The 14614-nt window shown below is 52.3% G+C and overlaps 1 protein-coding gene across 1 annotated transcript; it reads left to right on the top strand.

Annotated features, from left to right (window-relative positions):
* The first annotated feature begins 604 nt into the window (after nucleotides 1-604).
* Nucleotides 605-12888, top strand: LOC136581810 (fap1 adhesin-like). The gene is made up of 5 exons (XM_066582435.1): nucleotides 605-646; nucleotides 3228-3241; nucleotides 3934-4149; nucleotides 4717-5092; nucleotides 11263-12888. Exons 1-5 carry the CDS (start codon nucleotides 605-607, stop codon nucleotides 12886-12888), a joined length of 2274 nt encoding a protein of 757 aa, XP_066438532.1.
* Nucleotides 12889-14614: the final 1726 nt, after the last annotated feature.

The raw sequence follows: 14614 nt of genomic DNA, 5'->3' as shown, positions 1-14614 counted from the left end.
TCTTTTGAGCGATAATTGTTGTGTGTAAAAGGGCCTTTACTTTAAAGCGAGCACTGCAGGCCTTATTATTCTAAGAGGGGCACTCTTACCTTAAAGGGCATTGGGGGCAGTATTACTTTTTTAAAGGGGAAATTATTATTTTGGCGAGCACTCAGGGACCTCCTTTCCATCAATGGAGCATACACAGGAGGCATTATCACTTTTCAGGGGGCAAAATTGGGGCATTAATACATTGAAAGGGACACAAGGGGGCGCTCAAACAGTGAGGACCCGAAGTCGTCTGTGTTGTAGATTTTGCAGAGACAAGTCATGACTGAAAGAAGTCATCGCAGCGGTCTGGGTTAGGTGGAAAACATGGAAGAAGTGCATGACTGCCATCAGCGCAGCCGTCACCTGTGATCACTGCATACTCAGTGCTGGTGTACAGCTGGTGCCAACTGCTATATGGTCACTGTATGGCAGTAATATTGGTCTTTGTATGGGCACTTTGATAAGGAGGCCTCCATGTAAACGTGTACCTGGGTGAGGGTCTTCCAGGATGTTCTGTCGCCCCCCCCCCCCCCCCCCTCTCTCCAACATCCAACTATTTCTCTGGGTTCAGAATATGGATGAAAACAACAAGACGAGCGAAACGCAAGAGCTGCCGGTAAGTACTTCACTCTATTGACTTATCTGAGGGGTGGAGTCTAAGCCCACTGCATGCAGTAACTCCGCCCCCATGATGTCATTGCTGAACTACATTGCTCAGCATTTCTAGCAGTGTCAGGGATGCTGGGAGTTATAGTGCCCCAGTGGGTGACCACATAGATGGGTATCAGCTGGTATCTCTGACTCGCACTGTTGCATCTAACGGACAACCGAATGCAACACAACAGTCACAAAGAATCGAGAGCCATTGTTTTTTTAGCTGCCTGTCGGAGCCGCACTGGTCTTAGCCATCATAGACTGCAGCGCAACATGCGAGCGCCTGCGCCTGTCTGCGATTAGCTGGGCCTTTTTTAACACACAGATCGCAGCTCTGAAAGTCTTCTGATGGCGAATCACAGACAAGTCGCGCTAATGTTTTGTCTGCACGGGTTTTCTGAGACTCAGTGTCACAAGACCAAAGATGCCGCGCAGCCCGGCCCGATTCTAATATTCCGTGTTGGATGATAATATTGTCTTCTGCGATTATTTCTCCATCAGTTATCCGGCTGTGTACACAATACGGGGCGCCGCTCACAGGTGAGCTCCTCACGTCATTGGACAAGGAGGAATAGTCAGAGTCAGGTGTAATGCCAGACAGTGGCCTCAAGGTGGAGCCATTGAAGCTGGAATCCTTGATGTGTAAATATAGTTATAATCCTCCGGTGATGACAAGAAGATCTCATTAAGAATAACTTTCACCTTTATCTTACCTCGTGCCTCATTATCTGCCGGCTCTATCGCTGCAGCCTCTTGTCCTGGTCCTTACTTTGGGCTCTGGGACCATCTATGGATCAGGGATGTCATTAAAGGGACAATCCACTTTGGATGACATCCGGCTGCTGCCACATCCCCCACTGTGGTCACCGGGAGAACAATATGGTGTCAGACCCTCCAGATAATGGGGGGACTCCCCAGCAGTCCCCTTCTCCGATAGGGCATATAAAGGGGTTATCTATACTGAATAGCCCCTACTAACTCATTATAAGGTCCAGGAGGAAGGGGGGTGCAGGCAGATTGAGGAACATGGGAGCCAGAGGGGTGACTGCCTGCAAGGAATTGTTCAGTTGTAGACCAGTGACGGCTTATCCTTAGAATAGGTCATCAACAGTAGATCCGTGAGGGTCCACCGCCTGGGGCCCCGCTGATCAGCTTGGTCTGTGTATTCATGCACCAAACTGATTCCTGCAGGAAGCAGACAGCTCCCTTCTCACTGCAGTGGCTGGGCTGGGTATTACAGGAAAAGGTCCCACTCACTTCAATGCCTGTAATACTTTTTCCTAAGTCAGCGATAACTGTGACTTGGGACAACCAGTTGGGAATACAATGTCCGTACGTTTCTGTTCTCTCTGTGTTTATTCCTGTTGCTGTCCTCCTCTGCAGCAGGACAGAGCAGTGTGGTGGCTCAGTTGTTAGCGCCGCTCTCCTGCAGTACTGCAGCTCTAAGCTCAAATCTGGCTAAGGGTAACATCTGAATTGAGTTTTGCAAAGTCCATGCAGTTGTCATCTTTGATGGACCCCGGACCCCAGAGGTGAAAAGCAACAGTGCTTATCACACAAAACACCTACCTCTCACCCCCCCCCCCCCCCCCCTATTTGGTAGGAGGATTTTCTGTCAATTTTGCTAAGAGTCAGGATAACCCAATTTTGCAAAAAAACAGTACAATTTTATCACGCGGCTGATCACAATGAGCAATAATAGTAATAGTTCGTGAATCCCGCGCTGATGTCACAGTATTGTCCTGGTCCCTTTGTGTAACCATCTGCCTCCAGGAGGTCGTGTTTGGTGGTGCGGTCAGATGGTCACTCTGCTACCTGATGACACACTGAGACACATTGGCTGGTTTGTTGGCCATGAGCTATGGGGATTACATGGGTACGGGATGATACCCAGGTCTGATATCAGAGCATATATGTGTATGTATAGAGTGCCTCTATATGACATCACTGCGTTGGTCGTGTAGGCAAGTCGGTAGAAGTGTGACCCCCCCGGGCAGAGCCGGACTTCCAGGTGGCCCGGATTTTGGATTTGTGGCACTGTTCCGCAGTCCCGGGGTGCAGGAGGTGTGTTCCTCCCTTGTCATACAGTCGGTCGGCCTGATAATCTGGCGGTCAGTCCATGGGCCGACCTCACTGTGTTATCTCCCCGCTATGGTGGATGAAGGAGCTGCGATGACATCACAGTCACATGACCACAGCAGGTCCTTCATCATGTGATTTGTCTGCAGCGGAGATACGAGAGGAGCTGCTCCTCCACGGGCGTCACATAGAGGGAAGGGAGGGGGATAGTGCTGGTGGGCGAGTCCAACTACAACTCCCAGCATGCCATCAGTCTGTAACCGGACGCATTTCTGTATTATGGACACAATACGGCAGTGTGTCAGCGGCTGGCCGCAGATGGTCAAGCCACACCCACCGCAGCAGCCAATGGTCACGTGATTACTGACCGCCGTGGATGGCGGTGGGAGGAGGAGGAGTCTCTATAGCGACCATTTTGGCTCCAGATGGTTTTTTGATGACTTTTTGTGTTTCTTGGCATCCAGATGACCGATAAGCAGTAATTCTTGCGTTGTTTGTTCTTATTCTACAGCGCGCCGAGCGCTATAAGTAATACGACAACTTTATTCTTTGGGTCGATACGATTCTATCAAATTCAGATTATTAATTTTTTTTACTACTTTTGCACAATAAAAATCCTAAAAAAATTGTATTTGCGTCGTTTTATTCAGCAACCCAAAACACGTAGATTTGTCCACCCGCTGCGCTGCGCTGGGATGAGGCGTACTTTCCATCAGGACCATTTGTGTCCCCAGGTGACTTTTGATCACTTTTTATTGTGTTTTCTGGGAGGCGGATGAAGTCTCCTGCGGTATAACGGACGTCATATATTTACAGCGCCGACCTTTATGAACGTGGCGATCTGTTCGGAAGGAAATACATTTTTTTAATTCTAATGTACGCATTATTTCCCTTTTTTCGCGCCCTTCGAGCGGACATGAAGATCATCCGATTCCACGTGTCCCAGCCATCCCAGATTTGGCAGACAGTCCCAGGACGGATCACTATTACTGTTATGGGATACAGGAGGTGTGGCTTATTGTTAAAGGGGCGTGGCCTGTTATATACATTTGTGAAGTTGTCCCTGTTTTTGTTGTTCAAAAGTTGGGAGGTCTGAACCAAAGTAACAGGGGAGCCCTGGCAGGGGTCATAGTTACCCGCCATCTCCCCCCGTTCTACTTGTGTACACAGACTGGAGGAAAGCTCGGAGGACAGCATGGAGGACAGCGAGGAGGACAGCGAGGGGGACAGCATGGACGAAAGCGCAGAGGACAGCAAGGAGGGGAGCGTGGAGAACAGCGGGGAGGAGAGTGCGGAGGAAAGTGGGGAGAACAGCGAGGAGAAGAGCATGGAGGAAAGTGCGGAGGACAGCGAGGAGGACAGCGATGGTGGAGAGTGCGGAGGACAGTGAGAGGGAGAGCACGGAGGATAGCTAGGAGGGGAGCGCGGAGGACAATGAGGAGGAGAGCGCGGGGGACAGCGAGGAGGGGAGCGCGGAGGACAGCGAGGAGGGGAGCGCGGAGGACAGCGAGGAGGGGAGCGCGGAGGACAGCGAGGAGGGGAGCGCGGAGGACAGCGAGGAGGGGAGCGCGGAGGACAGCGAGGAGGGGAGCGCGGAGGACAGCGAGGAGGGGAGCGTGGAGAACAGCGAGGAGGGGAGCGTGGAGGAGAGCGAGGAGGACAGCAAAGGTGGAGAGTGTGGAGGACAGCGAGGAGGAGAGCTCAGAGAACAGCGAGTAGGAGAGCGCAGAGGATAGCGAGGAGTAGAGCGCGGAGGACAGTGGGGAGGAGAGCACGGAGAACAGCGGGGGGAAGAGCACGGAGAACAGCAAGGAGGAGCGCGCGGAGAACAGCGAGGAGGAGAGCGTGGAGGAAAGTGAGGAGGACAGCGATGGTGGAGAGTGCGGAGGAGAGCGCGGAGGACAGTGAGGAGGAGAGCGCGGAGGATAGCTAGGAGGGGAGCGCGGAGAACAGCGAGGAGGGGAGCGCGGAGGACAATGAGGAGGAGAGTGCGGGGGACAGCGAGGAGGGGAGCGCGGAGGACAGCGAGGAGGGGAGCGCGGAGGACAGGGAGGAGGGGAGTGGGGAGGACAGCGAGGAAGAGAGCGCGGAGAACAGCAAGGAGGGGAGCGCAGAGGACAGCGAGGAGGGGAGCGGGGAGGACAGCGAGGAGGGGAGCGTGGAGGACAGCGAGGAGGGGAGCGCGGAGGACAGCGAGGAGGGGAGCGTGGAGGACAGCGAGGAGGGGAGTGCGGAGAACAGCGAGGAGGAGAGCGTGGAGGACAGCGAGGAGGACAGCAAAGGTGGAGAGTGTGGAGGACAGCGAGGAGGAGAGCTCAGAGAACAGCGAGTAGGAGAGCGCAGAGGATAACGAGGAGTAGAGCGCGGAGGACAGTGGGGAGGAGAGCACGGAGAACAGCAAGGAGGAGCGCGCGGAGAACAGCGAGGAGGACAGCGCGGAGGACAGCGAGGAGAAGGACAGCAAGGAGGAAGACAGTGAGAAGGACAGCAAAGGTGGAGAGTGCGGTGGACAGCAAGGAGGAGAGTGCGGAGGACAGCGAGGAGGAGAGCGGAGGACAGCGTGGAGGAGAGCGCAGAGGATAGCAAGGAGGAGAGCGCGGAGGACAGCAAGGAGGACAGCAAGGAGAAGAGCTCGGAGGCAGTGGCATAGCAAGGTCAGGTGGTACCCCATGGGGAAATATTTTTGTCATTCCCCCCCATAATTTTTAAATTATTAAAAGAAGGAAAGACAAGAGTTACAGCTGCCAGTGCCATTTTCCGCTTTATTTACTTAACATTGTGGGCAGAATCCTTTGTCTCCGAACTTTGTTGTCTGAAAATTTTGAAATCGCCTAATCAACATCCATTCCTTTTGCTACTTTGTTTTCAATTGACAAGATGGCTGAGCCAGAGAGCCGAGCCGGACTCATGGTGGACCTAAGAGAGCCGAACCGGACTCATGGTGGACCTAAGAGAGCCGAGCCGGACTCATCGTGGACCTAAGATAGCCGGGCCAGACTCATCGTGGACCTAAGAGAGCCAAGACGGACTCATCGTGGACCTAAGAGAGCCGAGCCGGACTCATCATAGACATAAGAGAGCCGAGACAAACTCATTGTGGACCTAAGAGAGCCGAGACAGACTCATCGCGGACCTAAGAGAGCCGAGACGGACTCATCGTGGACCTAAGAGAGCCGAGACGGACTCATCGTGGACCTAAGAGAGCCGAGACGGACTCATCGGGGACCTAAGAGAGCGGAGACGGATTGATCATAGACCTAAGAGAGCTGACACAAACTCATCGTGGACCTAAGAGAGCCGAGACGGACTCATCGTGGACCTAAGAGAGCCGAGACGGACTCATCGTGGACCTAAGAAAGCCGAGACAGACTCATCGTGGACCTAAGAGAGCCGAGCCGGACTCATCGTGGACCTAAGAGAGCCGAGCCGGATTTATCGTGGACCTAAGAGAGCCGAGCCGGACTCATCATAGACCTAAGAAAGCCGAGACAAACTCATCGTGGACCTAAGAGAGACGAAACAAATTCATCGTGGACCTAAGAGAGCCGAGACGGACTCATCGTGGACCTAAGAGAGCCGAGACTGACTCATCGTGGACCTAAGAGAGCCGAGATGGACTCATCGTGGACCTAAGAGAGCCGAGACGGACTCATCGTGGACCTAAGAGAGCTGAGACAGACTCATCGTGGACCTAAGAGAGCCGAGACGGACTCATCGTGGACCTAAGAGAGCCAAGCCGGACTCATCGTGGACCCAAGAGAGCCGAGCCGGACTCATCGTGGACCCAAGAGAGCCGAGCCGGACTCATCATAGATCTAAGAGCTCTGGATTAATTTTAGTTTTGAACATACACTCCCACACGATGCTACTGAAACACATAACGTTAACAAGAATCTTAAGGCTAAAGTGATAGTCACAGCTCACCTCCTCCCCCTCCCTGCACAGGTCACAGTGCATGCTGGAATAGTCTCCCGTAGAAATTATTAGGTCAGCTTCTGTGCACTGTGTAAAAGGCCCATGACCTCTGCAGTAAAGCATCACTCTAAAAGCTGTGAAGTGCCATAAAGAAAAGATGGCCGCCCCGTAGTCAGACAATAGAGGAAAAAGAAAATCTATAATCAGAAAATAAAAAGAGGAAAAAAAAGAGATAACTGGAATATGTTCCACTATCTGGTTGTCCTTAGTGAAACGAGTACAGATGATACATTTCCTTTAAGGCTTCCCTGAACCATCAATTTTTCGGTGATTTTTTTTCTCTCCCCCAAAATGGATTTAAATATGCCCACATTTTGTTAACCGACACGAGGAGTTTTCTACGGGTGTTTTAGGGTGGTGATTATTTACTTATGTTTAGCGTGCATTCGTTTCTGCCATTATACATGGAGAAGTCTAGGCAAAAACATTAAAAAAAAGGCAAAAAATAGACACCGATCCAAAAAACTCAAGTGAAAGATGCGCTATTTGTATCATGCTTACTGTTTCCCTGCTGACTTGCAGCTAAGCTCGTGATCCTCTGCTGCGGCTGAGACAGCCGGGCGGGGATTCCCTCCATCCCTGGCTTTCACATAATGGGGAGCGCAATATCAGTCAGTGATTCACATATTGCGTTCGCCCGTGTAAAGGAGCCCTAACCTGGGTATCTCCGGTATATTATTATGTATGTACAGCTGCTGTATATGGTGATATACCACGTTATATCAGCATGCTCCATATCACTATATATAGGACATATAACTTATACCAGCTGTACATATATAATTATATACAGAAGATACCCAGGTTATACCGGCATGCTCCATATCACTATATACAGGGGATGTATAACTTATACCAACTGTACATATATAATTATATACAGGAGATACAAAGGTTATACCAGCATGCTCCATATCACTATATACAGGACATATAACTTATACCAGCTGTACATATATAATTATATACAGGGGATACCCAGGTTATATCAGCATGCTCCATATCACTATATACAGGACATATAACTTATACCAGCTGTACATATATAATTATATACAGAAGATACCCAGGTTATACCAGCATGCTCCATATCACTATATACAGGAGATGTATAACATACCAGCTGTACATATATAATTATATACAGGAGATCCCCAGGTTATACCAGCTGTACATATATAATTATATACAGGAGATACCCAGGTTATACCAGGATGCTCCATATCACTATATACAGGATGTATAACTTATACCAGCTGTATATATATAATTATATACAGGAGATACCCAGGTCATACCAGGATGCTCCATATCACTATATACAGACAGATGTATAACTTATACCAGCTGTACATATATAATTATATATAGAGGATACCCAGGTTATACCAGCATGCTCTATATCACTATATACAGGGGATGTAAAACTTATACCAGCTGTACATATATAATTATATACAGGATATCCCCAGGTTATACCAGCATGCTGCATATCACTATATACAGGAGATGTATAAGCTATACCAGCTGTACATATATAATTATATACAGGAGATACCCAGGTTATACCAGCATGTTCCATATCACTATATACAGGAGATGTATAAGCTATACCAGCTGTACATATATAATTATATGCAGGAGATACCCAGGTTATACCAGCATGTTCCATATCACTATATACAGGGAGATGTATAACCTATACCAGCTGTACATATATAATTATATACGGCAGATACCCAGGTTATACCAGCATGCTCCATATCACTATATACAGGAGATGTATAACTCATACCAGCTGTAATATAATTATATACAGGAGATACCCAGGTTATAGCAGCATGCTCCACATCACTATATATAATAGATATACATCCCCTGTATATAGTGATGCTGATGTAACGTTGATATGTCCAGTACATACTTATATGTACAGCTAGTATACCACCTAAACATACAGGTTTACATGCAGTACACGGTACATACCTCGTTGTATCACATGTACTGCTCCTCTGCTCTCATCCTCGGGTCCCGACACTGTCATTGCAGGGCCGGACAGACATCCATCCTGACCCCCAAACATCACACACACAACTCTGCTACATCCATCCTGATCTCCAGACATCACACACACAGCTCTACTACATCCATTTTCATCCCCAGACATCACACACACAGCTTAGCTACATTTATCCTGACCCCCAGACATCACACAAACAGCTCCGCTACATCCATCCTCATCCCTACACATCACACACACAGCTCCCCTACATCCATCCTGATCCCCACACATCACACTCACAGCTCTGCTAGATTCATCCTGATCCCCAGACATCACACACAGCTCGGCTACAAGCATCTTCATCACCAGACATCACACACACAGCTTTACTACATCCATCTTGATCCCCACACATCACACACACAGCTCTGCTACATCCATTCTTATGCCCAGACATCACACACACAGCTCTGCTACATCCATCCTGAGCCCCAGACATCACACACACAGCTCCGCTACATCTATTCTGACCCCCAGACATCACATACAGCTCCGCTACATCTATTCTGACCCCCACACATCACACACACAGCTCAGCTACATCTATTATGACCCCCACACACACAGCTTCGCTACATCCATCCTGACCACCAGACATCACACACAGCTTCGCTACATCCATCCTTATCCCCACTGAGCACACACAGAGCTCCGCTACATACATCCTGACCCCCACACATTACACACACAGCTCTGTTACATACATCCTGACCCCCAAACATCACACACACAGGTCCACTATATCGTCCTGATCCCCACAGATCGCACACACAGGTCTGCTACATCCATCCTGACCCCACACATCACACACACAGCTCTACTCCATCCATTCTGATCCCCAGACATCACACGCACAGCTCTGCTAATCCACCCTGATCCCCAGAAATAACACTTACAGCTCCGCTACATCCATCCTGACCCCCAGACATCACACACACATCTCTGATACATCCATCCTGACCCCCAGACATCACACACACAGCTCTACTACATCAATCCTGACCCCCAGACATCACACACACAGCTCCCTTACATCCATCCTGATCCCCAGACATCACACACACAGCTCTACTACATCAATCCTGACCCCCAGACATCACACACGCAGCTCCGCTACATACATCCTAACCCCCAGACATCACACACACAGCTTCGCTACATTCATCCTCATCCCAACATGTCACACACACAGCTCTGCAACTTTCATCCTGACCCCCACACACATCACACACAGCTCTCCTACATCTATCCTGATCCCCACACATAACACACAGTTCAGCTCCGCTACATCCATCCTAATCCCCACACATTACACACACAGCTCCGCTACATCCATCCAGACCCCCAGACATCAAACACCCAACTCCGTTACATACATCCTGACCCCCATAAATCACACACAGATCTCCGCTACATCCATCCTAATCCCCACACATCACACACACAGCTCCACCACATCCATCCTGATCTCCACACATCACACACAGCTCTACTCCATCCATCCTGACCCCACACATCACACACATAGCTCTACTCCATCCATACTGATCCCTAGACATCACTCACACAGCTCTGCTACATCCATCCTCATCCACACACATCACACACACAGCTCTACTCCATCCAGCCTCATCCCCAGACATCACACACACACAGCTCTACTACATCATCCTGATCCCCACACATCACACACAGCCCTACTACATCATCCTGATCCCCACACATCACACACACAGCTCTACTCCATCCATACTGATCCCTATACATCACTCACACAGCTCTGCTACATCCATCCTCATCCCCACACATCCCACACAGCTCTACTCCATCCATCCTCATCCCCAGACATCACACACACACAGCTCACCTACATCCATCCTGATCCCTAGACATCACACAGACATAGCTCCGCTACATCCATCCTGAACCCCAGACCTCACACACACAGCTCCGCTACATCCATTCTGATCCCCAGACATCACACACACAGCCCCGCTACATCCATCCTGATCCCTGGATATCACACACACACAGCTCTGCTACATCCATCCTGATCCCTAGACATCACACACACAGAGCTCTGCTTCATCTATTCTGACCCCCACAGCTCTGCTCACTCCATCTATCCATCCATCCATCCTGACCTCCACAGCTCCAACACACACAGAACACAGCAGAGTCCTACATTTACTGAACCCCCTGTGGTCATGTGATACCCTCCCACACAGGGAATCACATGGCGTGACATCATCAGAGGTCCTAGAAGCTGCAGTCTCTGCAGGTCTGTGTGTCCCCTCATGTCAGGACTGCCGGGGGAGGGTTAAGCAGGGCTAGGGGACAGTGGAGGCTCTGTGCGGGGCTTATGGCAGACTACAGTAGTAAGTCCTCCACCCGCTGCTGCCAAGTAGTTGCGCGCCAGGACCACAGCTGACTGGCTGAGCTGTCACCTCCCTCACTGATAGCACCAAGGGCATTCCGCATCTCCCGCACCCAGCTTGCTACGCCACTGCTTGGAGGACAGCAGGGAGGAGGGCGCAGAGGACAGCGAGGAGGAGAGCGCAGAGGTCAGCGAGGAGGAGGGCGCAGAGGACAGTGAGGAGGAGGGCGCAGAGGACAGCGAGCAGGAGGGCGCAGAGGACAGCGAGCAGGAGGGCGCAGAGGACAGTGAGGAGGAGGGCGCAGAGGACAGCGATGAGGAGGGCGCAGAGGACAGTGAGGAGGAGGGCGCAGAGGACAGCGAGGAGGAGGGTGAAGAAGACAGCGAGGAGGAGGGTGAAGAAGACAGCGAGGAGGAAAGCACAGAGATCAGCGAGGAGGAGGGCGCAGAGGACAATGAGGAGGAGGGCGCAGAGGACAGCGAGGAGGAGGGCGCAGAGGACAGCGAGGAGGAGAGCGCGGAGGACAGCGAGGAGGAGAGCGCAGAGGACAGTGAGGAGGAGAGCGCAAAGGACAGCGAGGAGGAGAGCGCAGAGGACAGCGAGGAGGAGAGCGCAGAGGACAGCGAGGAGGAGAGCGCAAAGGACAGCGAGGAGGAGAGCGCAGAGGACAGCGAGGAGGAGAGCGCAGAGGACAGCGAGGAGGAGAACGCAGAGGACAGTGAGGAGGAGGGAGCAGAGAACAGCGAGGAGGACAGCGAGGAGGAGAGCGCAGAGGACAGCGAGGAGGAGGGCGCAGAGGACAATGAGGAGGAGGGCGCAGAGGACAGCGAGGAGGAGGGCGCAGAGGACAGCGAGGAGGAGAGCGCAGAGGACAGCGAGGAGGAGAGCGCAGAGGACAGCGAGGAGGAGAGCGCAGAGGACAGCGAGGAGGAGAGCGCAGAGGACAGCGAGGAGGAGAGCGCAGAGGACAGCGAGGAGGAGAGCGCGGAGGACAGTGAGGAGGAGAGCGCAGAGGACAGCGAGGAGGAGGGCGCAGAGGACAGTGAGCAGGAGGGCGCAGAGGACAGCGAGGAGGAGGGCGCAGAGGACAGCGAGGAGGAGAGCGCAGAGGACAGTGAGGAGGAGAGCGCAAAGGACAGCGAGGAGGAGAGCGCAGAGGACAGCGAGGAGGAGAGCGCAGAGGACAGCGAGGAGGAGAGCGCAAAGGACAGCGAGGAGGAGAGCGCAGAGGACAGCGAGGAGGAGAGCGCAGAGGACAGCGAGGAGGAGAACGCAGAGGACAGTGAGGAGGAGGGCGCAGAGAACAGCGAGGAGGACAGCGAGGAGGAGAGCGCAGAGGACAGCGAGGAGGAGAGCACAGAGATCAGCGAAGAGGAGGGCGCAGAGGACAATGAGGAGGAGGGCGCAGAGGACAGCGAGGAGGAGGGCGCAGAGGACAGCAAGGAGGAGAGCGCAGAGGACAGCGAGGAGGAGAGCGCAGAGGACAGCGAGGAGGAGAGCGCAGAGGACAGCGAGGAGGAGAGCGCAGAGGACAGCGAGGAGGAGAGCGCAGAGGACAGCGAGGAGGAGAGCGCGGAGGACAGTGAGGAGGAGAGCGCAGAGGACAGCGAGGAGGAGGGCGCAGAGGACAGTGAGCAGGAGGGCGCAGAGGACAGCGAGGAGGAGGGCGCAGAGGACAGCGAGGAGGAGGGCGTAGAGGACAGCGAGTAGGAGAGCGCAGAGACAACGAGGAGGAGGGCGCAGAGGATAGCGAGGAGGAGGGCGCAGGGGACAGCGAGGAGGAGAGCGCAGGGGACAGCGAGGAGGAGGGCGCAGGGGACAGCGAGGAGGAGGGCGCAGGGGACAGCGAGGAGGAGAGCGCAGGGGACAGCAAGTAGGAAAGCGCAGAGGACAGCGAGGAGGAGGGCGCAGAGGACAGCAAGGAGGAGGGTGCAGAGGACAGCGAGGAGGAGGGCGCAGAGGACAGCAAGGAGGAGGGCCGTCTACTCATCACACCTGGTTGCTCCTTGGTCCTCATAATTAAAGGGGTTTTCCAGGCAGCGCCGGCTATCAGCGCCAGGATACACCAGGGTCGGAGCGGAAGCTGCTGCTCTGACCCTCTGTAACGGCCGTCACTTGTAATTACAGGCTGGGGTCCTATTGATTTCAATGAGAGCTGCACCTGCAGTTACAAGCGCTGGCCACTACTTGGGGGTTGGAGCAGCGGCTTCCGCTCCGACCTCAGCCGTCGCTGCCTGGAAAATCCCTTTAGTACCAGTTTCATATGAGCATATCATGGGTGAGTGTGAATTTGGGTCGAAGCACCTATATGCACCTATAATACGCTTATGTGAAACTGGCTTTACACTGCAGCGCTGCTCCATTAGCTATGTCCAGTGACTTCAGTTTAGCTCCATTGTATTTTAGGGCCTGAGGTAGTCTGAAATCCATCTCTTGTCTCATCAAGCCCGGAGGGTCTGATTATCATTGGTGCTCTCACACGATTGGACTGTCTCTGCAGTACGCCCCCCGGCACGCCGCTTCATCTGCAGGGCTAACTTTGGATTTTGATGCAGAATTGCCAGCAGAGTTAAGCAATTTTCCATTTTGCAGAAATCACCCAACAAACAAGCAAACGCTCATTTGTTGGATGATGAGGCCTCTAACTGCTCGCTGATTGGCTACCCATCTCCTTGTGTGACCACCGACAGCTCTATGGGGGGCGCGATCGTATAAGGCTACGTTCACACTTGGTGTCTTTTGTTGCAGTTCAAAAAGCAACAAAAAATTGCCAAGTGTGAGCGCAGCCCCAACGCCCATCGTCTGCCGCGTGCGAACTGGTGCCAGTGACATGCCAGTCCATCAGCACTCGTTGGGCTGATTCTTGGCTAAAGGTACCTTAGAAAGGAGTCCCATTAAAGCACTTTGTATCCTCCACAGGCTGATTGGTGGAGGTCCAACCTCCGGACCCCCGATCCCTAGAAGTGAGGGCAGATGAGCACCGCCACTCCAGCAATCGCTAGCAGACCACCAGAGATACCCGAGCTCAAACGATTGGCTATCTCCAGCAGCGCACATGTGCGACCGCCGACGCCGCGTGTTTGGATGTCCCAATACTTTCTGCTCCTTACATCCATGAAGGGCTGAGGATGAGACTCCCAGCGCAGCCAATACCACAGCAGCAGTCTATACTCTGAGGACAGGCAGGAAGGGGTTAACCAAAACTTTGTAGCGACATTTAGAAGTCCCCCTAAAACTTTGAGGATATTGGGGGGAGGGGGGGATGTTTGTTTCAGGATTAATTATCCTCGTTCATCCCATCAACATCAAACGCAGCGAAGAACAAGTGGGTGTTTGTGCGGCAGAATTCAGCGGAGGCTCCTTTAAATGTCACTGGAGCCGCTGCCATGTTTTAAATTGTTATGCATCAACAGAATGTAACGAGATGGCGGCGGCG

This window comes from Eleutherodactylus coqui, chromosome 11, assembly GCF_035609145.1.
Source record: "Eleutherodactylus coqui strain aEleCoq1 chromosome 11, aEleCoq1.hap1, whole genome shotgun sequence".
NCBI lineage: Eukaryota > Metazoa > Chordata > Amphibia > Anura > Eleutherodactylidae > Eleutherodactylus > Eleutherodactylus coqui.
Note: the sequence above shows the minus strand (reverse complement) of the source record. Positions and strands in the feature narration are given on the sequence as shown.